Source organism: Oncorhynchus clarkii, chromosome 3, assembly GCF_045791955.1.
Source record: "Oncorhynchus clarkii lewisi isolate Uvic-CL-2024 chromosome 3, UVic_Ocla_1.0, whole genome shotgun sequence".
In the NCBI taxonomy this organism is placed as follows: domain Eukaryota; kingdom Metazoa; phylum Chordata; class Actinopteri; order Salmoniformes; family Salmonidae; genus Oncorhynchus; species Oncorhynchus clarkii.
The window spans coordinates 37,793,256-37,810,094 of record NC_092149.1 but is presented as its reverse complement, the minus strand read 5'-3'; the positions used below and the strand labels follow the sequence as shown (position 1 = coordinate 37,810,094).

The following is a 16,839-nucleotide window of genomic DNA, read 5'->3' as shown; positions in this document are numbered from 1 at the left end:
CTCCCTCTCTGCTTCTGACTGGTGGTGAGGTGTGGTGTAGGTCTCCCTCTCTGCTTCTGACTGGTGGTGAGGTGTGGTGCAGGTCTCCCTCTCTGCTGTTAACCCTGGTGGTGAGGTGTGGTGCAGGTCTCCCTCTCTGCTGTTGACCCTGGTTATGAGGTGTGGTGCAGGTCTCCCTCTCTGCTGTTGACCCTGGTTATGAGGTGTGGTGCAGGTCTCCCTCTCTGCTGTTGACCCTGGTTGTGAGGTGTGGTGCAGGTCTCCCTCTCTGCTGTTGACCCTGGTGGTGAGGTGTGGTGCAGGTCTCCCTCTCTGCTGTTGACCCTGGTGGTGAGGTGTGGTGCAGGTCTCCCTCGCTGCTTCTGACTGGTGGTGAGGTGTGGTGCAGGTTTCCCTCTCTGCTCTCGACTCTTGTTAAGTAATGGATTGATACATTGTTGTTGAAGTTCCCAGAGGCTTGACCCAGGTCCGATAGCTCAGCACCTTCCTACTAAAAGCTCTATTTTTAGCGCTTTTTCCGTTTCATGGCATTATCAGCGTGGAACCCACACCACATCCCCGTTGTTAGCGGGTGAGTCACCACAGTCCGGCGAGTCGCAGTACTGACCACCACCCTTGGCCATCTGTACAGGCTGCAAGTGGGCCCTCCGGAGCCAGCGAGGTCACGTTGCCAAGGGAACTTGGCCCACGAGAGTGTGTGTGTGTGTGCCCTGCTCTAGAGGGGGGACAACGTGGCATGTGGCCGCAACACCTGGATACACTTAGACATGAGGTGCAAGTGCGTGTGATCATGTATTCTGTCAGTAGTGGTTGAGGATTCATTTGGCGCGAGATGAAAGCAGTCTCAACAATTCCTCATCATACACAAAGCTCATAAAGCTAATTGCTATGCACAATAAATTCTATAAACCGTTCTATTCACCATATGCTTTCTCACATTCAACAGTGGAGCATGGCGGTCCATTTAAAACCTTGGTTCATGACTAAAAATACTGCTGGTTACCTCGGGACACAAAACATGTGAAAACATGGCTATGACTCATAGACCAATAATCCTACCAATAAGCAGGTCTGGGGATAACAACAACATGAGTGACAGCCAGGGCGATGAGAAGGTCCAATTCGAGGGCCCTCAGCGCCACACAGGGCATCATCCACTTGAGGTAATGCCTACACTGAATAGCATGCCATTAACCGGATTCCTTTGATTGTGGTCTGGGGGGGGGGGGAATCTAAATAATAATTTTGAAAAAAACACCCTGCCGACAAGGGTCATAATCATAACTAAGGAATAGCTCAAGGAGGTGAAACTATGGCTCAAACCCTCTCACGTTCTCCCTGAAATGAACACAGAATCAAAAACTTTGATCACGCCCTCACCAGGCCAGAGCAGAGTCTTCATTAGACAGAGGGCGGGAGGAAGGGAAAGGGGATACACCCCCAGTACATTCCATGAGCAGAAAATGTATCCACAGACAAGGTTGAGTATTAGTTTCAACTGGCTTGATCCAATATATATTACTCATTTCAACTGACAAAGTTTAGCAAGTTTCAGTATGACATATCTGACATACACTACAGGTCAAACATTTTAGAACACCTACTCATTCAAGGGATGTTCTTTATTATTTTTTTTTACTATTTTCTAGATTGTAGAATAATAGTAGAGACATCAAAACGATGAAATAACACACATGGGATCATGTAGTAAACCAAAAAAGTGTTAACAATTTTTACATTTGAGATTCTTCAAATAGGCACCATTTGCCTTGACAGCCTTGCACACTCTTGGCATTCTCTCAACCAGCTTCACCTGGAATGCTTTTCCAACAGTTTTGAAGGAGTTCCCTCATATGCTGAGCACTTGTTGGCTGCTTTTCCTTCACTCTGCGGTCCGACTTATCCCAAACCATCTCAATTTGGTTGAGGTCAGGGAATTGTGGAGGCCAGGTCATCTGATGCAGCACTCCATCACTCTCCGTCTTGGTCAAATAGCTCTTACATAGCCTGGAGGTGTTTTGGGTCATTGTTCTGTTGAAAAACAAATGATAGTCCCACTAAGAGCAAACCAGATGGGATGGCGTATCGCTGCAGAATGCTGTGGAAGCTATGCAGGTTAAGTGAGCCTTGAATTCTAAATAAATCAGACCGTGTCACCAGCAAAGCACTCCCACATCATAACACCTCCTCCTCCATGCGGTGGGAAATACACATAAAGAGATCATCCGTTCACCCACAATGCGTCTCACAAAGACACGGCGGTTGGAACCAAAAATCTCCAATTTAGACTCCAGACCAAAGGACAAATTTCCACCGGTCTAAAGTCCATTGCTCGTGTTTCTTGGCCAAAGCAAGTCACTTCTTCTTATTGTTGTTCTTTAGTAGTGGTTTCTTTGCAGCAATTCAACCATGAAGGCCTGGTTCACGCAGTCTTCTCTGAACAGTTGATGTTGAAATGTGTCTGTTACTATTACTCTGTGAAGCATTTATTTGGGTTGCAATTTCTGAGGCTGGTAAATCTAATGAATTTATCCTCTGAAGCAGAGGTAACTCTGGGTTTTCCATTCCTATAGCAGTCCTCATGAAAGCCAGTATCAGAGCGCTTGATGGCTTTTGTGACTGCACTTGAAGTAACTATAAAAGTTATTGAAATGTTGACTGACCTTCATGTCGTTTCTCTTTGCTTATTTGAGCTGTTCTTGCCATAATATGGACTTGGTATTTTACCAAATCTTCTGTATACCACCCCTACCCTGTGACAACACAACTGAGGGTGGCTATTTGAAGAATCGCAAATATAAAATATATTTTGATTTGTTTTTTGGTTACTACATGATTCCATATGTGTTATTTCATAGTTTTTATGGCTTCACTATTACTTTACAATGTAGAAAAACCCTTGAACGAATAGGTGTTTTAAAACTTTAGACCGGTATAGTGTGTCTGTCAGTGCCTCTTAAGCTCAGATTTATTGCCTGACCCCGAGGACACCCACTGACAGACATTTGAACTTCATTTCACATTTCAAAACAGAGAAAGCCCAACCCAAACCCCCATCCACACAGATATAGATACCCTACTGTCCATGTGCAATCCGTCCCACATCTCACCTCTGAACGGCCCCCTGGGATTCCAATAGAACCCTCTGCATGCATGACCGCACACAAACACACTTACTTGCACTGTGGAGCTGATCTCGGCAGCAAAGCCTCCGGTGATTGGAGCCTCGTGACTGATAAGCAGCCGTCCGGTCTTGGCCACCGACTGAAAAACACAACACACACAAAGTCTGATCAATACAGTGTGACACATCACCCATTGACAAAAATCCATGGTTACTGTAGACATAATGTCTCTCCCTAGCCTGCCTGTGGTGTCGAAGGCAAGCATGTGGCAGGCATTGAGACCAGCATTGTATTATGGTACCATGACAAATGTACAACGGGGTAGAGGGTGAACATGATTTGAGTACGCAAATACAGTTTGTAGCAACCTTTTCCCCCCCCGAGGGACCCCTATCTCACATTTGATACATTGTAGTACAGTTAGTTCAGTCAGCACATGAGTAACAATTCATCACACTATGAATAGCCCCCGGAGATAATAAATACGCACTCACACAAATCCCATTCTAACAGCATTTGTGTAGCATGTGTGTGTGCGCACAAACGAGTGCAGTATTTTCCATAAGCGCTGGCCTTTGGCTAAATAGCTTCAGATAGTTAGCCAGCTACTTTTTCCACTTAACTAACTAGGCTTCTTTCCTTTAAACGTTTCAATTCACTAGCCAGAAAAGTCTGTATAGCCTTCTCCCAATAGAATGAACTAAACTGCAAAAAAAGAAATATCCTCTCACTGTGAACTGCGTTTATTTTCAGCGAACTTAACATGTGTAAATATTTGAATGAACATAACAAGACTCAAAAACTGAGACATAAGCTGAACAAGTTCCACAGACATGTGACAGTATCTTGTGTGGCCACCAGCTGCATTAAGTACTGCAGTGCATCTCCTCCTCATGGACTGCACCAGATTTGCCAGTTCTTGCTGTGAGATGTTACCCCACTCTTCCACCAAGGCACCTGCAAGTTCCTGGACATTTCTGGGGGGAATGGCCCTAGCCCTCACCCTCCGATCCAACATGTCCCTAACGAGCTCAATGGGATTGCGATCCGGGCTCGTTGCTGGCCATGGAAGAACACTGACATTCCTGTCTTGCAGGAAATCACACACAGAACGAGCAGTATGGCTGGTGGCATTGTCATGCTGGAAGGTCATGTCAGGATGAGCCTGCAGGAAGGGTACTACATGAGGGAGGAGGATGTCTTCCCTGTAACACACAGCATTGAGATTGCCTGCAATGACAACAAGCTCAGTCCAATGACGCTGTGACACACCGCCCCAGACCATGACAGAACATCCACGTCCAAATAGATCCCACTCCAGAGTACAGGCCTCGGTGTAACGCTCATTCCTTCGACAATAAAAGCGAATCCGACCATCACCCCTGGTGAGATAAAACCGCGGCTTGTCAGTGAAGAGCACTTTTTGCCAGCCCTGTCTGGGCCAATGACGGTGGGTTTGTGCCCATAGGCGACGTTGTTGCCGGTAATGTCTGGTGAGGACCTTAGCCTATTGCGAACAGTCTGAGCACTGATGGAGGATTGTGCGTTCCCGGTGTAAATTGGGCAGTTGTTGTAGCCATCCTTTACCTGTCCCGCAGATGTGACATTTGGCTGTACCGATCCTGTGCAGGTGTTGTTACATGTGGTCTGCCACTGTGAGTGCGATCAGCTGTCCGTCCTGTCTCCCTGTAGCGCTGTCTTAGGCATCTCACAGTACGGACATTGCAATTTATTGCCCTGGCCACATCTGCAGTCCTCATGCCTCCTTGCAGCATGCCTAAGCATGCCACATACACACAGATGAGCAGGGACCCTGGGCATCTTTCTTTTGGTGTTTTTCAGAGTCAGAAGAAAAGGCCTCTTTAGTGTCCTAAGTTTTCATAACTGTGACCTTAATTGCCTACCGTCTGTAAAGAGGAGACTAGATTTAGTATTTGCCAGAGTAAATTAATTTGTAAGACTAGTTTTTCTGACTAGATTACTAATCTACCACCTTCCCTCAAAGTCCCACCCACAGTGATTGACAGGTCTGGAACCCTACCAACTCTGACTCAAACATCCTGCCCCCTCCCCCGACAATCCCACCCACAGTGATTGATTGACAAATAGTTAAAGGGACAGTTCACCAAAATTACAAAGACACATTGTTTCCTTATTTTATTTTTGTTTCACCTTTATTTAACCAGGTAGGCTAGTTGAGAACAAGTTTTCATTTACAACTGCAACATGGCCAAGATAAAGCAAAGCAGTGCGACAAAAACAACAGAGTTACACATGGAATAAACAAACGTACAGTCAATAACACAATAGGAAAATCTGTGTACAGTGTGTGCAAATGAAGTAAAGAGGTAAGGCAATAGGCCAATAGTGGCAAAGTAATTACAATTTACACTGGAGTGATACATGTGCAGATGAGGATGTGCAAGTAGAAATACTGGTGTGCAAAAGAGCAGAAAAACTAAAACAAATATGGGGATGAGGTAGGTAGTTGGTTGGATGGGCTATTTAAAGATGGGCTGTGTGCAGCTGCAGCAATTGGTAAGCTGCTCTGACAGCTGATGCTTAAAGTTAGTGAGGGAGATATAAGTCTCTAACTTCAGTGATTTTTGCAATTTGTTCCAGTCATTGGCAGCAGAGAACTGGAAGGAAAGGCGGCCAAAGGAGGTGTTGGTTTTGGGGATGACCAGTGAAATATACCTGCTGGAGCGTATTTAAACTTTTATTTATTTATTTTTTATTTTATTTTTTACCTTTATTTAACCTCTTTGATCTCTAGGGGCGCTATTTCATTTTTGGATAAAAAACGTTCCCGTTTTAAGCGCGATATTTTGTCACGAAAAGATGCTCGACTATGCATATTCTTGACAGTTTTTGAAAGAAAACACTCTGAAGTTTCAGAATCTGCAAAGATATTGTCTGTAAGTGCCCCAGAACTCATTCTACAGGCGAAACCAAGATGATGCATCAACCAGGAAATGATCAGAATTTCTGAAGCTCTGTTTTCCATTGTCTCCTTATATGGCTGTGATTGCGCAAGGAATGAGCCTACACTTTCTGTCGTTCCCCCAAAGTGTTAGCAGCATTGTGACGTATTTGTAGGCATATCATTGGAAGATTGACCATAAGAGACTACATTTTCCAAGTGTCCGCCTGGTGTCCCTGCGTCGAAATTGGAGCGTAAAGCCAGGTGCAATTATTTTTCCATTTGAGAGCAAGGAGAAACCAGGCTTCCACGAAGGATATATCATTGAAGAGATATGTGGAAAAACACCTTGAGGATTGATTCTAAACCACGTTTGCCATGTTTCAGTCGATATTATGGAGTTAATTTGGAAAAAAGTTCGCGTTTTGAGGGCTGAATTTTCGTTTTTTTTTTTTTTTTTTTTTTTTTTTTGGGTAGCCAAATGTGATGTACAAAACGGAGCTATTTCTAATACACAAAGAATCTTTTTGGAAAAACGGAGCATCTGCTATCTAACTGAGAGTCTCCTCATTGAAAACATCAGAAGTTCTTCAAAGGTAAGTTATTTTATTTGAAGGCTTTACTTGTTTTTGTGATAGTTGCCTGCTAAATGCTAACGCTAATGCTAACGCTAATGCTAACGCTAAATGCTACGCTAGCTAGCTACTGTTACACAAATGATTGTTTTCCTATGGTTGAAAAGCATATTTTGAAAATCTGAGATGACAGTGTTGTTAACAAAAGGCTAAGCTTGAGAGCTAGCATATTTATTTCATTTCATTTGCGATTTTCATGAATAGTTAACGTTGCGTTATGGTAATGAGCTTAGGTCTATAAATAGAATCCCGGATCCGGGTTTGGTCGTCGCAACAGGTTAACTAGGCAAGTCAGTTAAGAACAAATTCTTATTTTCAATGACGGCCTAGGAACAGTGGGTTAACTGCCTGTTCAGGGGAAGAACGACAGATTTGTACCTTCCGGTTACTAGTCCAACACTCTAACCACTAGGCTACCCTGCCGTATGCTACAGGTGGGTGTTGCTACTGTGACTAGTGAGCTGAGATAAGGCAGAGCTTTACCTAGCAAAGACTTATAGATGACCTGGAGCCAGTGGGTTTGGCGACGTATATGTAGCGAGGACCAGCCAACGAGAGCATACAGGTCACTGTGGTGGGTAGTATATGCCGAGTGTCCACAGCAGTAGAGCCAATACTATACATATTTGAAGAACAAACATCATTGTGGCAATGCATATATTGCAGGACAACTGTAAATGTGACTAATCTTAAGAGAAGACGGAATTAATGTTAAAAAAGGTTATTTTATTTAGGAAATAGTCATAAGCCCAGGCGATATCCAAAACAACCATTTCAATTTTGAAGTCACGTCTTTCTACTCAATACGACAACTCATTTTACGAATCTGTGAGGTAAAGTTGTTAAAGTATCCAATAACGTAGCTGTGTATTTCAGATGGAATCAAGGCATTAGAATGTACCAGAGGCCACCAAAAGAGAACTCGTACTGCAAAAGAAATTCACTCGGGGGAAATTCACCCCCCCCCAGCCCAGAACTCCCTTGCTACGCCATGTACTAGGGAAAACACTGACAGTGTGTGGTGGAGTTAGTGGTGAAGGGCTGAAGGTGCTCTGTAAGGGAAGTGTGCGTATCACATACCACTGCGCTGCCATAACACTGTTCACAAGGAGGAATGAGACAGGGGTCTTAGACAGGGGGCTACTTATGTGATTGTGGGGTGACATCACTGTGTAGACTAGTGTGAAACTCTATGCTAAACATACAGGCTAGCTAAGTGGCGCTTTCCTACTCCTAACTTTAAGACTTTCTTGTGCTTTCTTTCAGGGGCTCTCGTCAATTGTTTCCATAAATTCATCAACCAAATAATTGTTCCTCATCAGAAACGGGGTCAGATCATATATTACAATTTCATTATCTAATTGACTAGATAAGATACAACCATTCAAAAACAAAATGGTTTAAAGTATTGTGCAAATCATACAAAGCTCAACAAAGGACAATATCAGGGGTTGGAACATTTTCAGGGAACAGAACCAAAAAACTGAAAATATATATATATATTTTTCAAGGAACAGAAACAGATCCTGGAATGAAAGTGATCCATACCATTCCGGAACAGAACCTTTATTGTAAAAGCTTGGGAACCAGGTAATACTGTTATTTTACGTGCCACAACAAGGTTTCCAGTCCCACAAAAAAAAAGCAGCAAAGTGCCTACGCAAAGCCCTCACTCTGTCACTCAGAACCTTATTCAAGTGTCTGCCTGCAAGCTGAAATTCTTGCAAGTATGTGTGCGCGCGCGTTCAGGCTACCTGACCCCCCGAAGCATAGGCTACTGTACTGATGTACAAGCATGATTCAGAAGATATAAGCCGCTCCTCCTAGACAGAATTCTGTGGACCTAATTCAAATAACGCATGTCATAACAAGATGCCCAGTGCTTCAAGCCTCCTCAACTCTCTCCCGCCACCCGCAACATTTCTGTTGCATCTTGCTCCATAGTATACACTTGTCTGTCCAGCATGCATGTAAACAACCAGCTTGCCTGCTCTATCCGCACTGATTTGTAAAGTCATTTAATTAGCTAAATGTAAAAAAATAAATAATAATAATTCACAAGTTAAAAAAAGGAATGCTATAAACCGTAAATTTTTTTGTGGTTCGAACTGCTTCCGAACTTTATTTTGCTGGTTGGAACAGTGGAACGGAACGAACAGTATGTTTGCACGGCCAGGCTTTGTGTGATATGGATGTTGGAGAGCAGTAGGATGTGTTCTTTTGAAATGTTATTGAGGTTTTTACTTAGGCTGGTAGACAACGAGCTGGGTGACATGCTGAGAGAGCAGGATGATCATGGAGATCCCAGCTCTCAGGCTGTTCATCTGGCTTTACTGTGAACCCTACTTTAACAGCAGCAGCAGGACAAAGAATAGGTTGCGGAGGAGGAAGATGCAACAGACCACAACTAACACTGTCGTATAGTCTGATCTCATCCAAACCTCGTCCGTCTCTCAACTCCATCTCTGCTCCGTCGTCTCCAAGTCTCCTAATCACATCGCTCTATCATCAATAGATTATTTCCCTACTCTTGATTAGGAGACAAATAACAGTATAGCAATTATACTTGACGTAAGTACAGTTAGCTACTCCATCAATCCGGTCTGTAAAAACCTGCTAGTGTTGTGTGGTAGTAATGGACTGGTTCAGCTGAAGTGATTCTATTGGATCGTGCAGCCCTGAGCTGTGAGTGGAGAGAAATTCCTCCTCCGGTTTGGAATGAGAATATTGTTTTCACAGAGATGATGCACTATACACTCTACTGCAGGCATGTGACACACTGCAACTAGAACAGACAGGAAAGCAAATTATCACATGGCTCCTCCACCTTCAAAACCACTTGGCAAGTGAAGTCCCAATGTATCACAACATGCCCTATCTGCAATACTGCAGCTTATATACAGGGTTATTTTTTTTACTTGGTGTGGGGACTCCTGACCTCACTCAAAACATACCCGAGAAATACGCAACACATGGATATAGAAAAAAGACAAAAACATAGCTTAATTTGTTTACACCAAAATGACCACAGATACAGTCTCAGAACCAAACGTGTTCTGGGCATCTCTGATGTTAAAGAGGTTGGTTGAGTGTTTGTTGACGTTGCTGAGGTCCCTGGTTTGGTTGCAACACACTGACTCGGTCAGAGACCACATACTTATATGGGGATCTCACCATGACAGTCTCCAGAGTCAACTTATTGGAAGAATGCCTGCTTTGACAGCCATGGCATTTCTAGGTATGGACCTCCGGTTGGGAGTAGGACTGTCCGATCACTCAGGAATATATTTTTATACCATCCCTTTAAAATAATAAATTGCCATTAGATTTGTATCCCTGTCTACTGAGCATGAGTAACTGGCTTTAGATCTGGAAATTGGGAGAACAAGAGGGTAACGGTGAAAGAGGTCAAGCAGAGAGCAAAATCAGGCAAGGGGTGAAAGAGGGCACCAATATCATGCTGTGAAATGTTACGGAATATGACTCACAGGTAGAGTGAATAAGTCAGGCTACCGCCCAATTCCCTGCAGCTAAATTGACCCCATTCCTCCTGCTTGTTGTCACACACACACACGCACACGAGAGAGATTGTGTTTAAATAAGCATTGCACTTCACTATCTCAGCTAGTGCCAGGAGTGGAGCTGCACACCATACTCCAACACAAGCACAATCTTCAAATGCTTCTAACACAAAAAGGCAGCAGCGCTGTTATTTCAATTTCGTGAGATAGCCCCCGGGGGGCCTGGGAATCGAATGACCCATTTAGTAATCACACTCCAAATGCCTTCTGGATTTCCGCACTACTAGGTGGGACGGTGGTCTGGGAAAGTCTCTCCCTAGGCCGACGAGTATTCTGATGTGTGATTGTGATTCCAGTGCATGCTGTGACATAAAGACAAGACAAAATGTAGCTATTGACGTCTGGAACACACCGTAGGGGTATTACTGAATGTAAAGCAGGGGTGCCCAAAATGTTGGACTATGTGGACTAAATAGGAATATGAGAACCAGGTGAGGCTTGGGCCAAAGAGTACGTGAGATCACACGCTTATTAATAGTCACAAAACACAAAACATGTCATAAAATAAACACTATCAGATTCAAACAGGATTATTCCAGCCCGCAGATCGCTTGCCTCAAATGCTAGATCATACCCAGCAATTTTCTGTTATGAAGAAACGTACATTTTATTGTGAGCTAGACCGTTTAAAGCTATAATCACTGCTTATCCTTTTGGATAAAGATTTTGTGGGACGGAGAAGAAACGGCTTCATGTCCATCTAATCTCGACTTTTCTCTCAACCTCCAATATGTCCGTCTGTCTTCTTTCAGTCCGTCTATTTTCCTTCTGTTTTCTGTCTGCCTTCCATCAGTCAGTCCGTCTTCCTTCAACCCGTTTTCAGTCTTCCGCCTCAGTCTTCCGCCTCCCGCGTGTCTGTCTGTCCATCGGTCCCTCGCCTGTCGGTACGTGTCTGTCTGTCCATCGGTCCCTCGCCTGTCGGTGCGTGTCTGTTTGTCCATCTTCCTTCCGTCTCTTTTCTTCGTGTTTTATCAGTTTATCAGTTTCCCGTCTGCCTGTCTCACTCTCTCAGTGTCTGGCACACAGCGCTTTTAAAAAAGGGCAAATACCATGGTGGTTGCTGTCAGCCCTCAGCTTATATTGCTAACCTCACTGGCACTGTCCTACTCACTCATCTCAAAATCACTGCCTCACCCAGGGGACAGGGATGGGCCAGACACTTTTCTTGGACACACAATCTCTGACAGTAATGTACTCATTTACTCAAAACATAGTAATTGAGGTCAGACCTTTAACCCTGACTCTTCCTCTTCAGAGGAGCCAGTGACCCTTTCTCAGAAGCACACTATCGATTTATTTCACTCATCAAAACCAATCATGGTGGTGAACATGGTCCCAATGTCGTAATGTCAATTTGCCTTATATAGACAGTGGTGGAGCAACAGCAGAGGGCCCAAATATGAGCAGTAGGATTTATGTGCATGAGAATTATACGCTTGGAGCAATGAGAGCGCACAGACATACCATGAATCTCACTGTACACTCCAGCCAGACAAAGACAGGCATGCATACTGACAGGAGGCTTTTATTGCTACGATTTTACTCCTTGGACAGTGGCCTGATGAATCAGTGTGTGTGTGTGTGTGTGTGTGTGTGTGTGTGTGTGTGTGACAGAAGAAAAGGGAGATGAGGAGAGGAAGAGTGTGTGATCTGTGTAATCAAGACTCAAGTAGAGCTTTCAAAAAACCTCTGAAACGATGAGTACGGAGCTAGGAGGCTACGCGATAAATCTCTCCTCCGCCTCCGATATGAAAGAGTAAAGCATGAGAAGAGGAAGAACGGAAGGTAGAGGGGGAAATTAAAATAAGAGGAAAGGAAGAGTGAAAGAGGAGAGGGAAAAGGAAGGGAAATCTGAGAAGAGATGAAAGGCAGAAGAGTGTAGAAGGTCGGCAGAGTTGGGTGGAAGGTAAGAACCCAGAGTCAGTCGGGTGGATGGGTGGAAAGCAGAAAGGAGGAGAGCACAGAGAGAGTCAGAGTGGTGTATAGTGGGAGAGGTTAATGTCCTCTCTGGAAAATATGGAAGACTTAAAAGAAAGGGTTGAAAGGGAAGAGAGAAAAGGAAGGGAAGGTAGAAAGAGGGCAACAAGATAGAGCGTGAGAAAATAGAAATGGATTTGAATGGATGTCCATTGTAGTCCTATTTCAATACGTGGGACAAAGGGGTTAATGTCCACTCTGGGTCTGTCGAGTCGCAGTCCCGGCGGTAGGGTGGCGACAGTGGTGACTGCACTTTACGGCTCATTGTGCTGCAGGGCTTTCATTAACCCGGGCCCGCTCGCCGGAGAGGGAATGTCATGTTTACAGGCGTTCCCATACACACCCAACATAACGAGCAGAGCTCAGCTTCACTCTACTCTGCCTTGGAGTCCCAGGCCATGCAGCCTACGCTCCGGTCCCAACCACACTACCACCAACCAACATGCAGCCAGCTAACCCAGTAGCACAGCCTTCAGGCTTGACCCACTCAGTCCAACTCTGCCTCCGGGCCACTGGATCCACTCATACAGACACGGTTCAAGGCTAAAATCCCTCAGTCGAACAGAAACTTGCCAGGAAATCAATTGAAGTTGAACCTCGACTGATTGACAGTTCTATTATAGCTCAAGACCTGCCAACATTACAATTTTGATGGCAGTTCAATAGATTTTCCTGGCTGCTTTGAAAATCTTCAGAAGCCAATATTGATGTCTCCGGGAAAGCAGAATGAAAGAGAGACACAAAGTACAAACACAAACTGATCATGGACTCTCACTCTGTAGGACTGTGTGCAGTCAGAGAAGCGAACAAACACTGTGGTTGAGTGGTACAGAAGAAATCAATGTGTTTCATATTGGCAAGTCCAACACAACAAGTTTTAAATGAGGAGAAACATTTTATAAAATGCACATGTGAGATCTAGCCTATACTTCACATGGCTAATTTGGTCCAACTCTTTCCAAGAAAACAAAAACAAATAGCAGGGTTCACAAAAACAAAATCCAGCACACACGCTGCACACACAAAAACATCCCGGGAGAGTCGCCAGAGCACCTGCAAGAAGAAGCTCCCAGCGTTTCCACAGGGCACTACGTCAAAAACCCCGGGACAGGAAGTGAAGACAGTGAACCCTGCCGCCAGCGAGGAGTCGTGGCCCCGTTGGGCTTTGAGTCGCCCTACCCCAAATCAAATCAAATGTTATTTGTCACATACACATGGTTAGCAGATGTTAATGCGAGTGTAGCGAAATGCTTGTGCTTCTAGTTCCGACAATGCAGTAATAACCAACAAGTAATCTAACTAACAATTCCAAAACTACTGTCTTATACACAGTGTAAGGGGATAAAGAATATGTGCATAAGGATATATGAATGAGTGATGGTACAGAGCAGCATAGGCAAGATACAGTAGATGGTATCGAGTACAGTATATACTTATGAGATGAGTATGTAAACAAAGTGGCATAGTTAAAGTGGCTAGTGATACATGTATTACATAAGGATACAGTCGATGATATAGATAGAGTACAGTATATACGTATGCATATGAGATGAATAATGTAGGGTAAGTAACATTATATAAGGTAGCATTGTTTAAAGTGGCTAGTGATATATTTACATAATTTCCCATCAATTCCCATTATTAAAGTGGCTGGAGTTGAGTCAGTGTCAGTGTGTTGGCAGCAGCCACTCAATGTTAGTGGTGGCTGTTTAACAGTCTGATGGCCTTGAGATAGAAGCTGTTTTTCAGTCTCTCGGTCCCAGCTTTGATGCACCTGTACTGACCTCGCCTTCTGGATGATAGCGGGGTGAACAGGCAGTGGCTCGGGTGGTTGATGTCCTTGATGATCTTTATGGCCTTCCTGTAACATCGGGTGGTGTAGGTGTTCTGGAGGGCAGGTAGTTTGCCCCCGGTGATGCGTTGTGCAGACCTCACTACCCTCTGGAGAGCCTTACGGTTGAGGGCGGAGCAGTTGCCGTCCCAGGCGGTGATACAGCCCGCCAGGATGCTCTCGATTGTGCATCTGTAGAAGTTTGTGAGTGCTTTTGGTGACAAGCCAAATTTCTTCAGCCTCCTGAGCCTCCTGTAATCGCCGCCGCTGGGTCCTAATTCACACCGCCGCCTTGAGATCTCAATGACAAAATGGTAGTCGCGGCGCAGCTTGACTCGTTACACAGCCCTTTTAAGTGGCGCTGCACAATTAGCGAGAGGGGTGAGTGCCTGGTGAATGGGAGGCCAGTTAAAGCACAGAGTGTGGGAGGAAACACACACAGTCTCAGCACTGGGCCCTTAGCCAAGCCTGCCTACAAAGAGAGGAGTCAGGACGCCTGGGGAGACCTCAGAGAGAAATAACTCCCGACATGCCCAATAAACCCAATTCAAATCAATTACACTACCTTTCTGCCCTTAAACCATACTGCCATCAACAACTCGGAGCGCAGACCACAGGACGAACAGGCGTGAGCAGTGGTCTGTAAATGTACGAAAGGGGGAGGTAAACTTGTGTCATATGATCTTGTTCTTTTTATTTGACCTTTATTTAACTAGGCAAGTCAGTTAAGAACAAATTCTTATTTTCAATGACGGCCTACCGAGGAACAGTGGGTTAACAGCCTTGTTCAGGGCCACAATGACAGCTTTTTACCCTGTCAGCTCGGGGATTTGATCTTGCAACCTTTCGGTTACTAGTCCAAAGCTCTAACCACTAGGCTACCCTGCCATTCTTTGTAGCCAATGTGAGTAAGACCTTGAAACAGGCTAACATACTAACAGGCTAACATACTCAAGGCTGCAGGGACAGACAGGTTACCAGGATGCGTGCTCAGAGCATGTGCTGACCAGCTGGCAAGTGTCTTCAATAACATTTTCAAGATCTCTCGGACCCATACTGTAATACCTACGTACTTCAAGCAAACCACCATAGTCAGTGGTTACCTTGGCATTCTTAGGCACACAAACTATCACGCCATGGCACTCACATCTGTAGCCACCAAATGCTTTGAAAGGGTGGTCATAGCTCACATCAACAATCAACACAGTCATCCCAGAAACCCCAGACCCACAGATGACGCAATCTCTATCGCAATCTCTACTCCCTGACGACCGCCCCCAGGTGGTGAGGGTAGGTAACACATCCGCCACACTGACTCTCAACACTTGGGCCCCTCGGGGGTGCTCAGTCACCCCCTGTACTCCCTGTTCACCCAAGACCGCGTGGGCACGCACAACAACACCATCATTAAGTTGGCCGATGACACGGCGGTGGTAGGTCTGATCACTGACGACGATGAGACAGCCTATAGGGAGGAAGTCAGATACCTGGCAGTGTGGTGCCAGGACAACAACCTCTCTCTCTCTCTCAATGTGGGCAAGACAAAGGAGATTATTGTTGTGGACTACAGGAAACGGAGGGCCGAACAGTGGAGCGGGTCGTTGCTTCAAATTCCTCGGTGTCCAGATCACTAAGTACCTACCATGGTCCAAACACACCAACAAAATCGTGAAGAGTTAACAAAATCGTGCCTCTTCCCCTTCATGAGGCTTAAAAGCTATATAGCTGCACCATTGAGAGCATCACTGCTTGGTATGGCAACTGTTCAGCATCTGACCACAAGGCCATAAACATTTTCAAAAGACTTCAGCCACAGTCTAAATGACTATCAACCCGTAGCACTCACTTCTGTATTCATGAAGTGCTTTGAAAGCCTGGTAATGGCTCACATCAACACCATTATCCCAGAAACCCTATACCCACTCCAATTTGCATACCGCCCCAACAGATCCACATATGTTGCAATATCTATTGCACTTCACACTGTCCTTTCCTACCAGGACAAAAGGAACACCTACGTGAGAATTCTATTCATTAACGACAGCTCAGCATTCAACAACAGTTACCTCAAAGCTCATCACTAAGCTAAGGACCCTGGGACATAACAGCTCCCTCTGCAACTGGGGTAGGTAACAACACACCTGCCACGCTGATCCTCAACCCAGGGGGCCCTCAGGGGTGCGTGCCCAGTCCCCTCCTGTACTCCCTGTTCACCCATGACTGCATGGCCCAGCACAACTCCAACACCATAATTAAGTTTGTCGACCACACAACAGTGGTAGGGCTGATCACCAACAACGATGAGACAGCCTATAGGGAGGAGGTCAGAGACCTGGTAGTGTGGTGATCAAGACATAGTTGAAGATTGTGGACTACAGGAAAGGGAGGACCGAGCACGCCATCATTCTCATTGACAGGGCTGTAGTGGAGCAGGTTGAGAGCTTCAAGTTCCTTGGTGTCCACATCACCAATTTACTATCATGGTCCAAACACTCCAAGACAGTCGTGAAGAAGGCACGACAAAGCCTATTCCCCATCAGGAAACGAAAAAGACTCCTGAACAGCTAATCAAATGGCTACCTGGACTATTTGCATTGTTCTCCCCCACTTTACACTGCTGTTACTCTCTGTTTATTATCTATGCATAGTCTCTTTACCTCTACATACATACTACCTAGACTAACCTGGTCCCCCTGCACATTGACTCTGTACATAGCCTTCGCTAATTCTAATTTTATAGTTGCTCTTTAAGTAAATACTTTAAGTT

At 45.0% G+C, this 16,839-nt stretch overlaps 1 protein-coding gene across 1 annotated transcript in view; it reads right to left on the bottom strand.

Annotated features, from left to right (window-relative positions):
• The window catches only part of LOC139394645 (2-oxoisovalerate dehydrogenase subunit beta, mitochondrial-like), a 92,336-nt gene that overhangs the window by 18,681 nt on the left and 56,816 nt on the right, over positions 1-16,839 (bottom strand). Inside the window, exon 9 of the mRNA XM_071142752.1 lies at positions 3,178-3,264. Coding sequence (XP_070998853.1) covers positions 3,178-3,264 — 87 coding nt within the window. The remainder of the gene's footprint in view (positions 1-3,177; positions 3,265-16,839) is intronic.